Source organism: Sciurus vulgaris (genome assembly GCF_902686455.1).
Source record: "Sciurus vulgaris genome assembly, chromosome: 12".
Lineage (NCBI taxonomy): Eukaryota > Metazoa > Chordata > Mammalia > Rodentia > Sciuridae > Sciurus > Sciurus vulgaris.
Window position 1 is genome coordinate 84,924,712 of NC_136473.1, and position 21,606 is coordinate 84,946,317.

At 32.9% G+C, this 21,606-nt stretch overlaps 1 protein-coding gene across 4 annotated transcripts in view; it reads right to left on the reverse strand.

The window, feature by feature from the left end:
• The window catches only part of NEK7 (NIMA related kinase 7), a 143,912-nt gene that overhangs the window by 28,378 nt on the left and 93,928 nt on the right, over window positions 1-21,606 (reverse strand). For all 4 annotated transcript variants that reach the window (XM_079107475.1, XM_079107473.1, XM_079107472.1 and 1 more), the window contains exons 4-7: window positions 21,048-21,110; window positions 19,322-19,432; window positions 5,471-5,579; window positions 4,719-4,826 (exon numbers count right to left, since the gene is read on the reverse strand). In XM_079107475.1, coding sequence (XP_078963601.1) covers window positions 4,719-4,826; window positions 5,471-5,579; window positions 19,322-19,432; window positions 21,048-21,110 — 391 coding nt within the window. The remainder of the gene's footprint in view (window positions 1-4,718; window positions 4,827-5,470; window positions 5,580-19,321; window positions 19,433-21,047; window positions 21,111-21,606) is intronic.

Below are 21,606 nucleotides of genomic sequence, written 5' to 3' on the forward strand. Positions count from 1 at the left end.
CAGAATAAGGTAACCACAAATTAAATAACAAATTTAGAAAACAGAGCAGGAGAAAATATTGTAAGGTACTGACACAATGGGAAAATGTGTGGGAGGGGAAGCCATCTTCCAGTTACGTAGCCCGTTGGCCTGTTTCATTCCCTCCACTCTAGAATGGTAAGACTCATGTGCCTAATTCACATGTATCTGTAAGGATCATGGGGATCAATGACTTGCAAACTATGCACCTGCAGAAGCACAGGGAACACTATAAATGACTAATTTATGTTTGACCACCTGAACCAACTCAATAGCACATCAGGAGAATGTCTAAAATGACACTCAGATTTTAAGTAAATGAAATAGCATGAAAACACTGAAAACTAGACAAATGACTTCCAAATTGCAGGCCATGCAACCTATTAAAGAGTTGTAAAATCAATTTAGTGTGTTGCAACCAGTATTAATTACAGTAAAATGGAATAGACGCTACCAGAATGTACTGCAATTGTAATGGAAAAACACCGTTGTATGAAACTTCTGCCTCAGTTATACATGATTATTTTCCAAAGTGTCACAATATAAGGAGTGATCCTCAAACATTTTGAAAGCTACTGATCTAGACTATCAGAAAGCTGGACTCGAGGGAGAGCTGTGTCTTTATTAATTTTAAGGTTGTAGATACAGATAACAAGTTTTCTAAGTTTAACAATATGAAACCAAAGAAGGTAAAATTCATAGGTATATGTACAGTATTCCGCCCAAATCAATACAAAAACACCAAATGGAAGTCTAAACATTAAGTCCATGGGGGAGGGAGTAGGGAACAAAAAACTGTCTATATCATAGGTTAGAGCAGTGATAAACTTTGCTGTACAGGCTTCAGTTCTGGGTATGTAGTGAGAGACACTCAGAAGGAAAGTGCAGAGTCTGAGGACACAAGAACCTGAAATAGTAGACAATATCAGGTATGCTTAGCTTGAAGCTGATGAAGTCCATGGTGGCTGTCTTCAACCCAGATTGCAGTGTTCTTTACATCACAACCTTGCAAAAGCTTGCCATTTTGCTAGGAATCCAGTAAGTTCCTCCTGAATCTGGCCCCTTTCTGCATCTTCTCCAGCAAACCTACAGCAGGCAAAGCTTACTGTCTGTATCCAACCCTTGTAGGAAATTTTCTTTAGTCAGTCTGAGACATTTGCTGGGTCCTATTTATAGCTGCATCTTTTGCATCCTCTGAATCTCAGTTCAAACATCACCTCAGAGAGGCCAGTGCCCCCTTGCCCCTTCTACAGTAGTCCTCCTAGTCCTTCTCTTACATATTGCCAACACATAATGCCATTCATTTATTTCTTACCACCACAAGGTAAATTACCTGAAGACAAAGATTTATTTTGCTATGGCTGTGTTCCTTGTCCCTAGACTAGCATCTGCATTGGTGTGAAAGCTATTTTTTGAATGAATCAATTATTTTAACACAATGAATTGTTCATGGAGAACTCCTCCCCTTTCTACATCACCATTGTCAACTTTACAGAAGCAACTTAATTGGTTAGGGATTTAATAGGAGTTAAGGGACAAACAAGAATGGTTATCCCCACATTTCTATTTTTATAAATTCAGAAACCAAATTTTAGAAAAGTTAATGGCTTGACTGAGGAAGGACCTACAACGCAATAAACGCACAAATCCAGGTATTCTCCATTCTTTCCTGAACATCAAGCAGCAGCATTTCATGTTCAAAACAATGAAAAAACATGGGCTGGCATCTGATAAGGAAAGGAGGCAAAGTCAATGAGTGGAAAGTTAGGGGACACCCAACTCTAGAGAGTCCTTGACTTTGTATGATATTCATGAGGCAACAGAACCATCCAAAGATTCAGGTAAAAGTAACATAATCAGATGACTTAGAGGAAGATAATCCATGAAAATACACAGATTGGACTTAAAGGAAAAAACAGTATTTTCCTACTCCCCAATTACTTCATATTTATGAATTAACAAAGTAGGATGGAAAGTAGAGATGTGAGACAATGTGTATGGTGGTAGTGGGCATAATAAGAGAGTCCCCTGAGGTGTTTCCTTTCCTCTCTCCTAATTTTCAGGACCTGAACATGGTTTGAACATCCAGCAACATCAGATTTAGTATTTGTAATTTAATCTTGCATTCAAGGAATCAATACTATGTTCATATTTTTCAGAATTGGTTCTGAAAACTGGTAATGTGGCCACTATACAAGCTTATTGGCTATAGAACATATGGCAAAACAGTTTATTACATGTTGATTTATCATAGAATGAAATAAGATGAAAAATAGACAACTGAAAAACAAAAAATACAAAATATTCTGGAAGTGCATATTCCTACTGAAGGATCAAAATAAGGTAAAACGGTATCGAATTTTTGAAGAAAATATTTTGGGGAAAATTATAAATGTATAAACTACAAAATACTAAACTTGTATCCTGACATTTTAAAATTCCTGGAAACATCTTTTAAAAAGGTAAATGAAATTTGGCTTGAAGATAGGCTTCCTTTAAATTAAAACTCAGATTTTTCTTCATGAACTGCATCTTATTTGCATTAAAATTTAGACCTGGTTTATGGAAAATCATGCCCTTCAGATTTTATACTCAGTAAAATCAGATAAGATCCAACAGACAATAAAACATCACTTTTTATAAGCAAAATTAATCTGTATAGGTGGGCACATTTTCAACTATTTTAATGGCTCTAAGAACCTAACTTAAATCTGCTATTAAAATAATAACATGGGAGGCTAAACATGAAAATTAGGGCTACCTTGTCAAAAATAAATATGTCAGGCTTTCCTTGTGATTTTATTCAAATTCTCTAGTAGAGAAGTTTTCTTGACCCTTTAAATAGAACTTTTAATGTTGGGTTCTTTGGACCCAATAAAACCTTTTGAACTTTAGCAATCTGGAGTTCAAACTTAAATTCTTGGCATTCAATGCACTTTGCTTAGTGGACTTTCATTTCAAACCACCAAAATCTTCACTTTGCAGAGAATAAAAGCAGGAATAAAACTGTCATTTTAAAGATTTTTTCCCCTCATGATATGCAAAACTACAAAGACTTGTGAAAGAAGTTTACCAGTTATTCACCCATCAAAAGAAACATTCTTTTTATTCACTGGATATACTTCGGGTGTCTTATATAATTACAGGACCCTGAGTTGATTTGTTAATGAATTATTAAATCTAATCTTACTCTCTATGTCAAATAATTTGAACTAGCACATCATCTAATTTGGAAATGCATGTTTGCAAATCCTTTTTAGAACTTTTGCAAGAGGCAATGTCAGTCAGGCCTAAGAACTTGATTTCCAGAATGGTTTAGATCTAGTATTCACATAATATGCTGCATCCTTAAGGTTATAGATGATTACAGCACACTCAGTCTGCAAAACAGTATTTAAACAATACTCATGGGTGTGCATGTGCAATTGTGTTTATGCATACTTATAACCTTGCATTTCTGACATTTCAATCAGGTAAAGAACCAAGTGAAACGTTATCTTTACCAGTAATAAATGGCACTAGCTTGGAACAGTCCAAGATTTTCTTCACAGAAATTCTCTACTATTTATATTGCAAAAATTATAGCTTCCCAAACAAATCTTTATGAAAATGTAAAATTCATTTCTTATGGAATTTGATATGCAATTTTCAAATACAGAAGACATAGTACATAAATATAAAATGAAATGGCATTAGTGTGAAATTATATTTCCTCAAAGAACTTGACAAAATTAAAATTTGCACAATAACTGTTGACTAGGTGCCTATTTATGTGCCAGATACTGTTCAAGATATAGAAAAATGACAGATTCAAGGCCACATAGAACCTTAGTAACAAGGCCAGAAAATCTTTAGTCAGCTCACTTCACTACTTTGCTTTTTTGTGCAAGTCATCGGTTACTTACCAGGCCATTTTAAAGTTTTTTTAAAAAAGACTTTCGATAAAATTACATAACAAAGATGGGCTCCATTAAATTAAACCCAACTTATTTTTTGCCATCATTTCATCATTTTATCTGTGCCTTGTATTTACAAAGAGAAAATATGATTTGAAGAGTCTTAAGGGAATCTGTCACTTCAAGTTGCTCAAAAAAAATATTTCTTCCCAGGAATCACTATTGTTTCTAAACTCCACAACTTTCTCTTCATTGTTAATGTGTTAGAATTACATTCGGTTCTATTTTAGGTACAAAGGACACTTCTATATTAACTGTTAACTCTAGAATGAATAAAGTACATATATTTCATCCACTTTACAATCTAAGGGAATATTTTCCTCATTTGCCACAGACCCTGTTTAGGTTTTCCCCGACTGCTGTAATCACAATCATGTTGTAAATTTACAAATTATCACATGGAGTATGTTTGAATGGTCAGGTAAAATCCTCTTCCAACATAGTTTATTCATCACATTATTTTACTACTATAAGGAATGCTCTAAGGTAACAGTAAAAATCAGGTTTATCAGCATTTTTTAATTCAGTGCCTGCCTGAGGTCAAGTTAACAGAAGTATCCACCTGTCATGCAAAAAGAACCATATCTAATAGAGAGTTGGTATCTGCTCAGGACCTGATGATTTTTTTAAAGTTCTAATAAGAACATAAAAGCTGGCACAAAATTGGTACTTCTGTCATTTTTTAACTGTGAAAAAAAAAAAAAAAAAACAAAAGCAACGGAATGAAATTATATTGTCTCTTACCTAAAGAATGTGCAGCTGTGGTTTTGGAGCTGAAAAATCGACCAAGCCCAAGATCTCCAAGTTTTACCACTCCAGTGGCTGTAATGAACACATTCGCTGGTTTTATATCTGTGAATAAATGGACAGTGTGAAAGATGATGTAACTTTAGGAATTTTAAAGGGATAATTTTCATGGTAGAATTTATCTTGAACATGAAAGTTTAAACCAATTACTTTATTTTGAATCGGTGTGATATATCCTGACATTTCAAAGTTCTCAATCCTCTGAGAATGATCAATATAGCATAATGAAGATTAAAGTACATTTTGTTTCCTATTTTCAAAATACTTGTTATGAAATTCAAAGCACAAAAGTGTCCTTTTTATACCAATTTTAAATGATAAACCAACATTGTGCTTAGAGACATTAAAGTTTTCAAAAATCAATGGATCAGTTACTTAACGATGTAACTTTAACACTGCCCTGCCAATTGACTGATATATACTGTTTAATTGAAGAGGAAAAAACAAAATCTTTAGCCTATTCAACTATTCTCCCACATCTTTTTCTTTGTCAACATAACTGTAAGATACTAAAAAATCAAGCAAAAAACTTTTTTCAATTTTAAAATGTGGGCTGTACAGGTTTATAATTCTAATTAAATTATAACTTGGAAATAAATTACCTGAGAAAGCATAATACTATGCAGTGGAAGACATTAAATTGTTCAATGATTTGTATGAAAATATTAAAAGTTTTTAATGATTTTTACCTCTATGCATGACTCTTCGAGAATGCATGTGTTCCAATGCACTGCAGAGCTGAACAAAGTACTTCCATACAGTTCTCTCAGGAATTAATCTCTTCTGTTTCTTAAAATGCTTTTTAAAAAATTAAAAATTAAAGTTAAATTTCTTAAAACTGATGTCTAACATGCAAAAATTTGTATGTCAGAAAACACCTGCTTTAATCTACCTACTATCAACAAAAAAAGCATGGTTTTAAGAATAGATGTGGTTTCTTCTGATTATACTATACCTAAGGTTAGCACAAACCATGTAATACCACATTTCTGTAATGTCCAACTATTCCCCAAAATTAACATCTACATAAAATAATTTGTCTTAAAAGGGAAGTTGTCAAATATGATTTTTAGAAGAGCCAGAATAAAAACGTCTAGAAATCCAAAGGTAATTATATTCATCAAGGCTATTCTTCTCCTGGCAGAGGTTTTACTATGGAATTCTTTTTAAATATTGAACCACCCTAGTGATTTGAAGTATCATAATTTATTAAAAATTAAATAAAAGGGATTTATGTAAAGTTTCCGTGAATATTTCTATTGAACACTGCAAGGCAAACTTGTACTCTGCTTTGATTGAATGAAACTAAAATCCATGGAAACAAAATCTTGTGGCAAAAAGCTGAAAGCACCAATCATCAACTTAGGCATCAATGGCATTTAAGAGGGCAATTACTAAATTAATGCCAAAAATAAGGGTACACATTTATGCTGCTTTTTCTATGTTAAAGTTAAGACAATATTAATGTACCCATTCAAGAGCAGTTTAGTTCAGGCACTATATAAAACCACTTTCTATTTGATTTTTATAGATTATCAACATGAATAGTGGATTTATATATACTTAGTCAAATTTAAAAGTTCTTTAATGCATTTTGAGAAATCTAATGTGACTTTGTTACTGTGTGTGGAGAAACAATATTAGAGAAAATTCAAAATAACTACTAAATTTTTACACCTGTGACCAGTTGAGGGCAGGCTGAAAGAAAAAACAGTACAAGGGAATCTTCTGTGACCCTACTTCATACTTAGGAAAATATATATTTACTGTCTCATTTGCACTCAACATACCAAAGCATAAATCTTTAAAGAAAAATGAATAATTTTTATTATAACATGTTTATGGAAGTTATTAGAAATTTCAATAGCTATGGCATCAGTAGCATTATATCCTAGGAAGCAAATCAGGGTTTTACTAGAATGTTGAAAAACTCCCATGTTTCAGTATGAAGTCTTTTAATTGCGGACTGTGTCAACATCAGTTTTCATTCGAAGGGGGCAATGCTACAAAATCAGTTCTTTACACATAATTTTCTTTCAGACTTGGAATGAATCCAAATAAAGCCTGTATATGTGCTCTCCCCAATGCTAGATTAGCATATCAGAGGACTGTTTGATGTCAACAGGAAGATGGGGACCAGGTTTCTTTTCATTCAGAAATAAATATACCATTTCATGTAAGCATCAGACCATGAAAGAAAAAATTTTATGCTTTAAAATAGATTCTAAAATCATAATTAACATGGCCCTTCACATTTTAAACACCATTATTAAAAATTGTCATATATAAAAGGGATAATAAAAAAATTGCCCTGAAGGTGCACATTAGGGAACATATTAGAATAAGATGACCAGTATCTCTAAGTTTTTATATTCTTCAAAATTATATCTTTGAACAAATTTAAAATAATAAATTGAGGTCAATATAATGCTAGCTACATAGAATGACCTGGCAAGATTTAAATGTTCAATGTAGCAACAGGCCATTGAAGAATGGTATCATAAATTTGACTGTCAAAGGCAATTTGATTATGTCACTAGTATCTACCAGGTTTTTTTGTGTGCTTAAACATATGTGGTTTTTCAAATGTTCCCTTAGTATGTTTTTTTGTTTTTGAGAAAACCAACACTTATAATAAAAACAGCCTGACTGTTCTGATGGTGGCACTGTTGGCTACCTCTTAGGAAGATGAACGGCAAAAAGCAATAGAAATTGAATTCATTTTAATACTGGTAAGAATTCATTTTAATACTGGTGACATTACAAAGCCAAAACTTGTATAATGCCTAAGTATTACAAAACAAAAAGCCGCCTCTTAAAACATTCTAATGAACACATCTTTCAGATTTTAATTCTCTAGCCAAATAGTACAGTTTCAAAAATACTATTTTCTCCTGAAAAAAAATGAGTGTTATATTCAGCTCTCAGTTAGAAAAAAATTTAATGCCAACATATAAAAGTTAAAAATTTCTCATGTAAGATTTTAAAAAAGCAATAAATAATGTAACAAATTTATAAAGCTTAGTATTGATACAAATAAAGATTGTTATGGCACCTTTTCCACTTTCATACCTCAAAGTTTATAAACTTTCATACCTCAAAGTTTATAAACAGTTACACAGATCACTTAGATATAACTTTGGTTTTTTTTTGTTTTTTTTTTTTTTTTTAGAAAGCTAGTCTTGAAATACTCTTTAAAAACTATTTCCTACCTCCATTAATATTATTCAAATAAACACCGAATACTACTCAAAAGTCATCTGTAACAAAAAGTTAATCAATTTACATACAAAACATTTACAGACACCAAATTGTCACATACAAAAAAATTTAGTTGAAAATCTAGCATACCTGCTAAAACACACTTACATCCCTGAGATTTGTATTAAGATGCTAGATGATCCAAGATGCTCCCATTCAAAGATTTTTAGGAAAACTCATTTCAATAGCCATACCTTTCCTTTAAAATCACAATATATTAAATTCCCAAGACCAAATCCATTTATATAACTGACTCTGAAGAGCTAAAAAGCATTCTTTGGACTCAGCTTGGTAACTTAGTCCCTGTATTCCAGTCACTACCAGTTCAGGTAGAACATACACTGCTTATTTCTGTTTTGCAATTTAACATCCTTAATAACTCACTAGAAGAGCTTCAAAGATATTACACAGCAAAAATTCATCAAGAGAATTATTTTGATTTACAAAAAATATCAAAAATAATTAAGCCTACAGTTGGCAAGTTACACTTTAAGGAAAAAGTTTCAGGCAAAACATTTGAAACCATCAGAGCCAGCTTCATGGGCATGTAGTCATGCAGGTCCTGCACCTGGTTTAACACCCTCTTATTGGCTTCCTAAGATTCATAGTAAGTTTTTAATGAAGGGATCCACAATTATGTAGCTAATACTTGGAAGCTATACCAAACATCCTTTAGAAATGCACTGCTGTGGTTAAAAATATGCAAATGAAAATAAACGTGATATTTGTATGCAAAGCATTTTGAAAAGGATTAGAAAAAAATTAACTGATTAGAAATAATGAAGTTGTTAGAGAACTAGAATACAGGTACCAGATGTTCTCCATCCTTTTCAAACACCTAACAAGAGGAAGTAATTGATTTATGTTAAATATAAGGAAACATTTCCTGCTTGGTATTGCTGTCAAATGTTTAAATGTGTCAGTAACATGGCCCATATTCATCTTTTAATAATAGGCTGATTATGAAGTTTGACATTAACTACTTGTGTGACCTTGAAGAAGACACTTAACTGTGCTGGGTCTCGGTTTCTTTCCTTGCCATATTAACAGAGTTTAGAAATGATTATGAAGTCTTCATCTCTCATCTGTTTTTCTGCAAGCCCAGTTACTAATGAAACAAATGTGTCTCCTGAGTATATTTTCACACTTTAAAAGAATTTACTGGTTTGTCCTATCCTTCATATTTCCAGTTATAAAAACAGAAATCTGTGTTTCTCATTGGTTCACTCACTACTATAAATGGTCTTCACATGAGACAACAGGTAGTTTCAGTTCTTTGTTATCAACTTGTAATGTGGTCATTTTACCATCAGAAGGGATGTTCCCAAACAAATCTTTGAAATAACTGCCAATGTACTTTTATAAAAAATACATTATAATCGCAAACAAATCGTTGCAGAGAGACTGGTGATATAAAAGGATGCATCTGAAAATGTTAACTGTTCTATGATTTTTAATATGATCTTTCTGGAAATATTCCTCTGAAGGCACCAAGTATAGACAGACCGAACTATAATATTTGCTATATACAATTCTGGGTAAATAATGTGCAGAATATATCTCAATTAGAATTTTGGTATAATAATATTCAATGTGTGATTATTTTCATTCTTAGCAATCTGCATAAAACTCTAATAACTTACATTGATTTGGAAGGTATGAAATAGATTGGGCCTGGCAGCCATAGGATCACTAAAAATGCCTACCACTAGTATTTTATTTTATTTACTTTGATGAAATATTTCCCATCCAAACTCTAATAGTCTTTTCCTGTAATGTTGGGAAGTCCATTAACAAGTGCTATTTCTAAACAATTTAAAAGACTACATATGTGATCAATTCCACAAAGTCACAATCATATATTAATTGTATTAATGGAAGCCAAAAGTATATTTCATTTTATGGTTGAAAATATTTAAAATAATTTAAATGAGCCTTAATGAGGGGGGTGGGGGGACCTAAACTATTTAGCAAAAAAAGATAATTAAGCACCCTTAAAGTCAATTTTTCCCCTAAAAGAAACTGGTATGAACAAGTTTCTGAACACTGGTATGAACAAGTATATGAATATCAAGGAAACTTATTCAGGATATTAAAGAAATCAAAGACCAATAAGTTACACGAAGGCATTAGTATTACTACTAATACTACTAAGGAATGGTCACTGCATTACTGGTATGTGAATAATTATTAGGAGATGCTTCCTTGTAACTAAAGAGAATGAGAGAATGCTTGGAAATACTTCACATTCTCCTTTTCTGCATCAGTACTAGGATAAAGTGAGATTATAAAAAATCTTTAGGACAATGTAAAAGATCACAAATGAAAATATTTGCCTTTTAAATAAATTCTTTGTTGCTATGTTAGACCAGACAACAGTAAGATATTCAGAAAGTTCTTTTAATTTTTACTAAACATAGAACAAACCGTAAAAGTCTCTCAACAGAAAATAAGACACTTAACCTAATGGAGTCTATATCCCTGTCTTAATTTTCAAGGATTTCATTTGAAGATAATAATGCTCTAAAGTGGCCTTTACAAATCAACTAACCTCATGGCCAACACATTCTGGTAGCTACAGACAATTATCTTCTGTATTTTATTTATTTATTTATTTATTTATTTATTTATTTATTTATTTATTTATTTATGATGCTGGGGATTGAACTCAGGGCCTTGTGCATGAGAGGCAAGCACTCTACCAACTGAGCTATATCCCCAGCCCCAACAATTATCTTCTAATGACAAAGTTTTAGCATAACATTTTAGTTATACTCAGAACTACAAAAGGGTCATAATGGTATATAATTTTCAATCTGCTAAATTCTATACTGCTTCACTATTTACCTGTGACATTGTTTCTATAAAAATTCTGTATAGCAAACCAAATACACATATATGATAAACTTATGATACAGATGTACAAGCACATACAGAGGCACCTAAGTACATATCTTTTTTTTTTTTAATAGTGCTACTAATTGGTAACCTTCAGACCGCAGAATAATTCTAAATATTCAACAGAGAGCAGATTACATATGGGGTCACTGGAAATTCTCACTGCTGACATGGGCTGTACGCTTTAGTCAGAGGCTGGAATGGAAAGTGTGGGTATTGTGGCAAACAATACATCAGAGTTATTGAAGATAGATGGTACTGCTGGGAAGCTTTTAGTACTTTAAAGAACCAAATGTCAAGAGTGTAAAAGATATTTCAAAGTGATTTAATTTTCAATATAATTTCTACATTTGGATAAGCAAAATAAAAATGTCTTCAATGTAAAAAACCTAAGTAGGGAAGCAAGACTTATAAATTATAATATTTGAAGATAACAATTATCTTCAAAACATGGTTATTTTTCAAATATATTTGATATTTATCAGTCTGTGGTAAGCAGAATTTTAAGATGTATCTAATTTCCCCCAAATTCCCAAGTCCTAGAGTATAATTCCTCTTGAGTGTGAGTTGGGGATATGAATATATGATTCCCCAGATTAGACTGTATCATAAGGCAAAAAGGATCTTGAAGCTGTAATTAAGGTTCCTATTAATCAGAGGGATATTATCCTTCTGACTTAATCAGTTGGGCCCTTCCAAGAAGGGGAAAACATTTAAAGACAGAGAGACTCTGCTGGCCTTATAGGAACACAATACCAGACTGGGCAGAGGGCCATGTGGCTGGTGGCCTCTAGAAACAGCATGGCTCCCAGTTGACAAATAAGATAGGGAGTGAGATTACACAACTTTCGGGGACTGAATTCTCACAGCCATCAGGGAACATGGAAGTCCCTGAATCTCAGCTCCCAGATGCAGTGAGCACCTTGTATTTCAAACTTCTAAGACCTTGAGCAGGGAACCTGTCAACCAGTACCCAGACTCCTGACCCACAGAAATTGAGATATTTGTTTTTAAGCTGATAAGTAAGTGATTTGCTATGCAGCAATAGAAACCAATAAGGAATGCTTCTGAACACATTCACTTTACCTGTGTAAAGAGTTTTGAGGTTCCTATAAAGTTAAAGGGAATGACACACAAGTGGTAACAGTGTAGAAACGAAGTTAATAATCCAAGAAGATAGCCTATTAAAAAATATATTAGAAATAAGAGCTTCAATTAATTATTTGGAAAAATGCTAAGCTCCTGGCAGAAAATATTCATTTAAATTATATTGCATATTTCACTAAAAACTTTAAGAGGGAAGGGGAAGTGCTGGGGAGTAATACTGGTCAAATTATATTGTTGTGTGCATGAATATGTAACAAATCCCATCATTATGTACAAATAAAATGCACCAATAAAAAAAACTTGTAAGAATCATACTCACTCATTCTTAGCCACTGTGATGATATATTCTTTTGAAAAGTAATTTCTGAGTCCCCTACCAAGAGATTTACTACATAAGGTTGTATTTTATTTTACTGATATTCTAGCAAAATAATGGTTTTTTGAAAGTAGAAATGAATGCATTTGTAATTTTTGTCTCAAATTGACTTTCTAATCCTTTGAAATATAGACACCTAATTTTTTCAAAACTTTATGAAAATTTAAAACATTTTAGTAACATTTCCACACATGAGTTTAGATAAAATTCTTGTTTATTTTTGAGAATAGTCTCATTTCCTCTACATTTGAGACTCCATCACCATGTTTCCTGATATTGGAACAGTGAAATGAACAGTCTAAGGCTCACTACAAAATAAAGCATGTATTTGTTCAAATTTAGACCAAAGTGAGGAAAATATATAGCATGTAAGCACAAAATAATTGAAATCAAACTGCTTTGTAAGAATCTATTTTTCTTTAAGATTCTCATTACAGATAATGAAACATACGATGAAAAATTCCAGGTTTCCTTTTATCTTAAAACTCATCCGGGACGTATTTCATCTGACCACAGCCTCAGGTATTCCTTTGTCACTAATTAGAGAAATACTGAATATTTCAACTATAAATTGCTTAATTATATTTGTCAGCCTGTTCTAAGCCAATTAATTATTTACTTGTAAAAATCTTTGATGCAATGTTATCCAGAGGTTCATTTCTGGAATACAGACCAGAAGCTATATTTCCTGTTCTACCCCAATTAAGCTGAAGACTTGAGAGAGTGAAATATGTTGTTGTGATACACAATGATTTACAATACTCCCCACTATGAAGAAATGAATCATGTTCTTTACAATTCAAGCCTTTACTGCTGTCCTTTACAAAGTGTTAAGGTGCTGTCAAGTTCCTTCACAGAAGCAGCTCCTATGATATTTTTTTTCCTAAAGTAGCCTTTTTTTTTTTTTTTTATAAAATATTGCTTATAGAACTTATAAGAGTATTTAGAAAACGATTTCAGAATTTCTTGGTTGGATCCTCTGGAAAAACAACAAACTTCCTCTAATAGAACACAGTCTTGTCTGATGCCAGTACATCATTCACTATCTTTACAACTCTGCATGAGACTGGAGTATAAAGCAGTAGGAAACTGCAGTGACTGCTATACAACCAAACATCACCTACTGGCCCCTAGAAAACAGAAGCATAAAAGAACCAATTCTTATACACACATTCTTCACATAGTTAGTGAGCTCCTATTGGCCAGGCACCTCTCCAGAAACTGAAGACAGCCTGGTGAGCAAAGCAGACATGGTCATTCTCAAGAGAGCCTTAAGTCTAATGGAAATACATCAATAAAATAATCACATGAATAACTACAAGATTACATTACTCAGTGCCATGAAAGGAGGACACTCCAAGAATATCTACAACATAAAACCATGAAAGGAAAAGGCTTGAAGTGATACCTAAGAGACAAACTGAAGGATAAATAGATATAAACTTGGCAAAGAATGGAGAAGAGCATTCCAGACCAAAAAAAAAAAAAAAAAAAAAAAAAAAACTGCACACATGAAGGCCATGAAGAAGGGAAAAATAAGACACATTCAGGGAACCCGGTCCATGTGCCAAAGCACAAGAAGCAAGATAGGGACTAGAGTCTGCAGCAAATATCTGCTGAGCAGCCACTTTGCTAGGCACCTGGGATATGTGAGTACACAAAACAGATCAGGATTCCTCCTTTAGGCAACTTACCTTCTGTATTACACACAGTTTGGTAAATTCTGTCAAATATTTTAAGGTTCATTGAGAAGCCCCTTTCCAGAAAACAGGTGTTCCTTTGGTTACCCCACCCCTGCCCCCCATCAAAAAAAAAAGGTAATGGAGAAATAGACTTGAGAAATGGGTACTAGATGTTGGGAGATTAATTAAAAGGCTCTAACTCTGCAAGGGAGAGATGATTTACTTCTCACTATAAGGAGAGAAATGGAACTGGGTGGAGAAATCTGAAATTCATGTAGAAAAAAACCAGAATTGGTTAAGATGGAAAATGGGAGGTGAGAGAAATGACAGAGTCCTTATTTCCAGTGTGTGCTCTAGAGGGACCTGCACTGAGTCCTGAGTTAGGAAATGCTGGAGGAAGGTTTTCTGAAAGGAAGATCATGAATTTGTTTACAGACATGTTCAGTTATATGGATTCAAATTATAAAGAGAATTTTCTGCTACAGATAAAATATTGGGAATCAACAAGAGTATACTGAGTCACTAAAACCATGGGCTTGAACACAATCAGTTACAAGGTGAGTGTAAAACAAACGAATAAGCCATAGACATTTAAAACTTCATTAAAGTTGAGAAGAAAAGAATGATTCAAAGAAGGCAAGTCTCTAGAAAATTAAGAAAACCAACACACTTTGGTTCTCAGTCAGTTAAAGAGTACTTTAAGAAGGGAATGAAAAAGAGTCCAATGCTATTGAGAGGTCAAGTGGAATGAGACTGAAGGAAGTTCACTGGATTTCATTTAAAAGAAACAGTGTAGTAAGCTAGAAACATAATTTGGAGTAAGTATGAAGAAAAAAGACTATGGTAACTGAAGGAAAAGGCAGGAGAGTTGAGGTAGTAATAGTAGGGTTTTCTCAGACAATTCATTCAAGATGGCAACACTCTGCCTCTAGACTACTTAATGCCCCTCTTTAATTTTTCTCCATGACATCAACATGTGGCATACCATATGCCCGATTCATTTTCATTTAATTTTACTTCACCAGTACAAGGCAAATTTCTTGAATAAGGGACATGTGCATGTGTATGTGTGAACGTACTTAAGATCCATGACCTAATTGTATTTAATTGACAAAAGAGATCCAAAAGATGTCCAACTGAAGTTATAAATACAGGACTGAAAATGAATAATGATAAAGTTTAAAGTTTGAGGAAATGGGCAAAAAAAGGATAAAGAACCCAGGTGGAGAGAAATACAGCAATCCCTCCTGTGGAAGAATATGGCAACAGAAAAGAAATAGAATAACAGACAGACGTTGATCTAGAAGGCTGGGCCATGGGAAAGTAGAAGTGAGGTAATTCTTGTCTGATAACTTCTCTGAAATTGAATGTATGAGGTCATCTGCAGAGGAACGGTAGATTTTGTATGATGCAAGGAGGGGAAAAGAGAGCAATAATTAGAGATTTAAAGAAAATCAGACAGTATATATGTATCAGGCATATTTGGACATAGGTGTGTGCATTTTTTATACACACACACACACACACACATATATATACACACACATATATTAATTGATCCTCATTGTACTATAAGACAAGTATCGCTAACCCAATTTTATGGATGTGGCAACTGTAACTCTATCATTTTAAGATTGGGTTAACTAAATCAAGGATTTATCCTAGTTTTAGTTGTCCTTTCATAAACACCCAGTACTTCTCCTTTATATAACTTACTACAATTGAAGTTAAAGTTTTCTGTAAGTTTTAGTTAAATGACTATCTTTCCTGCTAGACAATGAGTTCCAGGATGGCAAAAACCATGGGTCTGGCACACAGTATAAATGTCCAATAATGAAATAGAGTTTCTTAAAAAAACCACAATTGATATAATTATTTGAGAGTAATTGACATAACAAATAGGATAGGTATAGTTATATTTATGTACATAAGATTTTATACTTGAACTTACTCTAAGATGATAATAATCCACTTGCCTATTAATAAAGCAAGAATTAAACTGATGAGTCTGAGAAAGAAGACATTTTAGTATGTTTTTAGTATGTGTGTGTGTGTGTGTGTGTGTGTGTATATATATATATATATATATACATTTTTTTTTTTTTTTTACTTAAGGGGGAGAGAGAGAATGTACATAAAGACAAAAAATAAAGTTGGGAAGGTTTTATGCACATATAGTGCTACCTGTGAGACCTGGAAATGAAGGAGGAAAGGAACTTCACCACTTGAGGAAATTAATGTAGGACAAGAGGGCCTTTCATTTAAAAAGTAGCTTAATAAATGGAGAGAAAGGCCATAATCATACGAACTATTGAGATGTAACAATCCTTTTAAAAAAATTAATCTTACCTGAGAAAGAACCAGGAGACACCTTCAGGTCAGATTCTTTCAAGTTACTACATTATTCTTTTTCAATTCAATTAGGTATTTGGTTCCACATAGAAGAGACAAGCAGGGTCTGAAGATAGCATTCTCTTGTGAAAACTACTTGAACCAAGTAAAACTTTGATTGTTTAATATCCACAAGTTTGATAGTTTGACCTCCCATCTTTTGAAGAGCTCTAAAGGACCTAGGAAACTGACCCAAAATGTCTTATACCTTGACTAGGCAAAAACTGATAGAACCTAAAATAAAGTATAGGATAATTAAAAGCTCATACAATGAGTTCTAGAGAGAAAGGAGGAAGGATATTACTAATTCTGCAAGGAAGATCCACTCCAGTAGCCAAAGTACATTAAGTTGCTATATAAGCTTACAACTTATTGGGAATCAGTTGATAGATTTAATTAAAAAAAATCTCCCCCTACCAAACACTCCTTAACATGACAGACACCTTCACATTTCAATCAGAAACCTTGGGTATTCCAAAGATATAGTTAATCAATTCCACAACAGTAAGTTACTACTCATTGACAACACAGTATTCTGTTGTTCTGTCTTGCTGATAAAAATTAACTCTCTTTCCCAGTGCATTATTTTGTAATTAAATAACTCTCACATGTGAAGGTTTAAGCAAAGAATTTTATATTAGTTGTACTTTTTTATAAGGACTATTTAGTTTTATGTTTCATATAGATAGTTACTTTGTGAAATTTTGCATTTTTTTATTTGCATTTTTTAAAAATCATAAATATAATTTTTATTTAATTTGAAAAGACATGTTGGTTGAGCTAGTGGTATATAGTCACTAAAGAAGAAAATTAGATAACTGGTTAGCAGTGATTTCTTCTACCTATGGAACTTTAAACGTGGTCAGCTTGATAACATTTTGGCTGATAAGAATAACATTACCTTATTTTTATGTAGTACTTTAAGTTATGAAAGTACTCTGGAAAACTGTCTTCATCTTACAGATGAGGAAACTAAGATTAAGAGAATTTAAGTGACAAGAGAGTTTAGGTGGCTGATATTGAACCCACACTCAAGAGCAGAGTTCTTGACTACTGAAGGCCTTGATCAGAAAACATGTGCTTTGTAATGAAGTGCAAATTGTACATATATCAACATTTTTTTAGGGAGAAGGTGAAAGACTTTCATCTAATTTTCAAAGGAATTCTGTGAAATAAAAATCTTTAAAGGACATTAAAGAAAAACACATGGATGTTTGCATCAAAGTTAATTTAAAAAACATCAATTTTGCTATTTACTAGTAATGATATTTATCTTCTCAAGATGTCAAATTTCCCTCTCAGAAGCCTTGTGAAGATTAAATAAGATAATACACATAAAGTAACAGTTTTTAAAAATCTCTTTATAATAATTCCATGTAGATTACTAGTTACACTCTAGTATCTACTCAGATTTAATGTACAAACTGACAATGCCCAGACAATATACCAAAATAGAATTTTAACCCAAAAAAATGCAGTAATTTGTCCAAGAAACCTATACTTCACAATAAACAATTCAGAAAGCCAGTCAGACTTGTAGGAAGCCATATCACTATCTCCAGTGACAATCCAAAAGGCTAAATAACTTCTCTAACAACCAGCCCAAAATGGCAAGTCACTTACAGTTCCCCTAATTGTGTCCCTACTTCCAACTAGAACCAACCAGTCATCTATGATGGCTTCCTTCTAGAAAGCCTGCCTTTGTTTTCCCATGCCAACAGCGTCCTATCAAGGCACCTGTAGTCATCTTTCTTCCTCTCTATACAGCTTTCACTCCTTTGCATGCCTTTAAGCCTCCACCACATGTAAGTGACAATGGCTGAGTCCCTTAGTACAAGCTCTAAATAAATGGACTTTGCTTTTCTCATTTGGTTGTTCTTGTTTCCACACTGATCAGCTCATCTTCCATGATAATAGAAGTCTAACTGGGCACTTGGCCAGAGGACTGCAGACTATCTACTCTAGCCTTTCTTGCAGCTAAATATGTTAGAAGCCTAATTCTGACCAAGGGAATGAAGCTGAAAATGCAGTGTGGCAGTTCTGAGGAGTAGCTTCAAGACACAGTCAGCAAATCCCATTTGCTTCCTCAAGCCTAGGGTGACTTGATGAGCTAGAAATCAGATTTAATAGATCTGAGCCACATTAGTCCCAGATATATATGCAACATAAGGAATAACAATAGCCTCTGTCATCTACAGTTGTATGTATGAGAAACTAAGTTCATAATAAATACTAATAATTACAACAATCTTAGTAGGTTTTATTATTGTTTTAAAAAATGTGGCACAGTGAAGTTATTTAACTTGTTCAAGAACCAGCATTTTTAAAGCTATTCTTACTTTGGGGTTTCTATTACTTACAGTTGAATGTGAAGCCAATTAATATGACCTTAGAAAAGAAAGCTAACTCTTAAGCAGTCAGATCAGGGTGTTTGATGAGTCCCTCCCAGAAACAGGTCAGGCTGCTCTAGAATCATTCTATCCTGTTTCCTGATGCTTAGACACACAGGATCAAAGATGGGCTGCTCAAAGTCAAGGTTGTGAAATGAAATTTTAGCTGACAGAAGATCAGTATGTTGACCTATTTTCATTTTGTTTTTGGAATTTCCGGATACTGAAGGATTCAAATGTATATTTCACCAGGTAAGCCAGCCTCCAAATCATTACCATCACTATCACCAACCATTCACTTCCCATCTACCATATGTTAAGTATGCACTGAGGTCTTTCAAGTATCAAATATGCCTGCTTAACAACTCTGAGGGGGGAAAAAAACCAAAAAACAAAAAACAAAACTTTAAGACAATTTTTTGAAAAAATCCTTACCTTTATCATTCTGGATAGATCACCAGCATCTGCCAATTCCAAAACTATGTTTAGTTCATTATCTTCAATGAATGATGCATAATATTTAATTACATTTGGATGGTTGAGTTGCTGAGGCAAAGGAAAAAAGCAAATATTAACTTCCAAAGAGTAACTTGTTTTGTAATGTAAGAATAATTTAGCTACTACAATTTAAATTACAGAAATCTTAACATGACAGCATAGTTTTCTTGAATCTAGTGAATTTTAAATATCATTTATCAAAAGTAAAACTAGATATGGATTAATTTTATTTCAATATTCAGAAATTATAAACTTAAAACTTTTAAAAGTACTTCTATGCCAATTAGGCATATGAATAGATGTAATAAGTTAAGAACTTAATTACCCATTGCCAAAAATTATATCCTTCAAAATGAGAACTGTTACTAAGAGCATTTAGTATAAATCAAGTATTTCTTATTCCTATTTTGAAGTTGGGGTTGGTTCTAATGTAACTGTAGCCAGCACCAAAACAAAACTAGTATTTACTAGTATGTACTACACTATAACTTAATATCACTATTATATCAAATAATACAAGTTTATAGAATTTATCCATGTGAGTTGATTTGCAAAATCATAAGAAAAATATAACCTGATATAAAAATCAGTCTATATGCATTTGCAATCTTTTTGTTCAATCCTAAAATAAGTTAACACATGACAAATCATTTCCCAATTGAAAACAATAGGTAAGGCAGGCACGATGGTGCATGCCTATAAGCCCAGCAGCTCAGGAGGTTGAGGCAGGAGGATCTCAAGTTGAAAGCCAGCCTCAGCAAAAGCAAGGTGCTAAGCAACTTAGTGAGATCCTGTTTCAAAATAAAAAATAGGATTGGGGATGTCGCTCAGTAGTTGAGTGCCCCTGAGTTTAATCCCTGATACCCACACCCCCCAAACAAGAACAAGAATAGGTAAATTTCTTCAAGTTTTTCCTCCAATATTTTCTAGAATGTTATTTGCCTAATAAAAGTGTATATTCATTTAAAGCAGTTTACTTTATAAGCCAAGAAATAACTACAATCAACTCAAGAGTAAGAAAGCATGGTTTTGACTTATCTTTTTGGATAAAGCCTGTTTAAGGCACTAACACAATGGCTGCATTAAAAAAAAAAAAAATTCAAGTCTTAAGTAAAAATTAAAATATAAACCACAGCTTTTCATAAAGAAACTTGATTAGAAAAAAAGTGATGCACTGAAACTGAAATCTGTCATATTCTTAAGTAGATGAAATAATAAACTATGAATTCCTGACATACTCTTTATATTCACCCATTTTAAATCTGCAAAAAGATTAAGAAATGTTACTTTAAAATGTGTAAACCTTTTGATTAGTCTGTATTCTTAATATAACATCTTGAAATAATACTAATAAGCATTTATGTTACTTAACCTTTAGAATATGTCTAGTTGTGATGATCCAGAAACAATTTCTTTATGGTTCATGCTCAACTATCCATTCTCTATTTTGAAAAGGCTGCTTCCACCAAATGTTCTGATTAAATTATTTTACAATAAATCCAGAAGACAGCTACATGTTTCTATATGCTGACACTCTAACAAACCTTACTTAAAATCTGTGTGGCACAGGTAAGTCTTAAAAATCTTTTTGCTTGTAACATTTTAATAAATCACTTTATCAACAAGTTGAGTTAAGCCCATAAGTCCATGGTTTATTATTTACCTTAAGGAGATCTATTTCTTTGATGCAATCAGCACGTGCTTTCGCATCCATTAAATCAAATATCTAAAAATAGAATACAGAATTATTTAACAAAACATATGGTTCAAGCTACCATATAAATTCATTATAACACTACACATACACAAGAAACTTTTATTAGTATTTAGTCACTGTGAAGAACTGAAGGTGCTTTATAGCCTATTATCAATAAAGCTTACATTCTTCCCTCAAGAGGCAACTGGTAGTAAAACTGGAAAAAGAGAACAGCTGGACATCTACTGACACTCAGGTCTTCAAATGAAGAGAATGAATGTTATACTCCAATAGTTAACATACTGATCAATTAATATGTGCTAAATGTATTTCATGAACTACCTCATCTAATTCTCATTTAATCCTTATAAAAACAGTATTCCCATTTTTCAGATGAAGAAAAGGAGACTTACAAAACTTAGAGAATAATCAAAGGTCACACAGTTAACTGAACAAGTAGAATTTATTCTGTTACCTAAATAAAACCCAAGTTTGAACAGATCATGTCTACAAAATCCAACACATG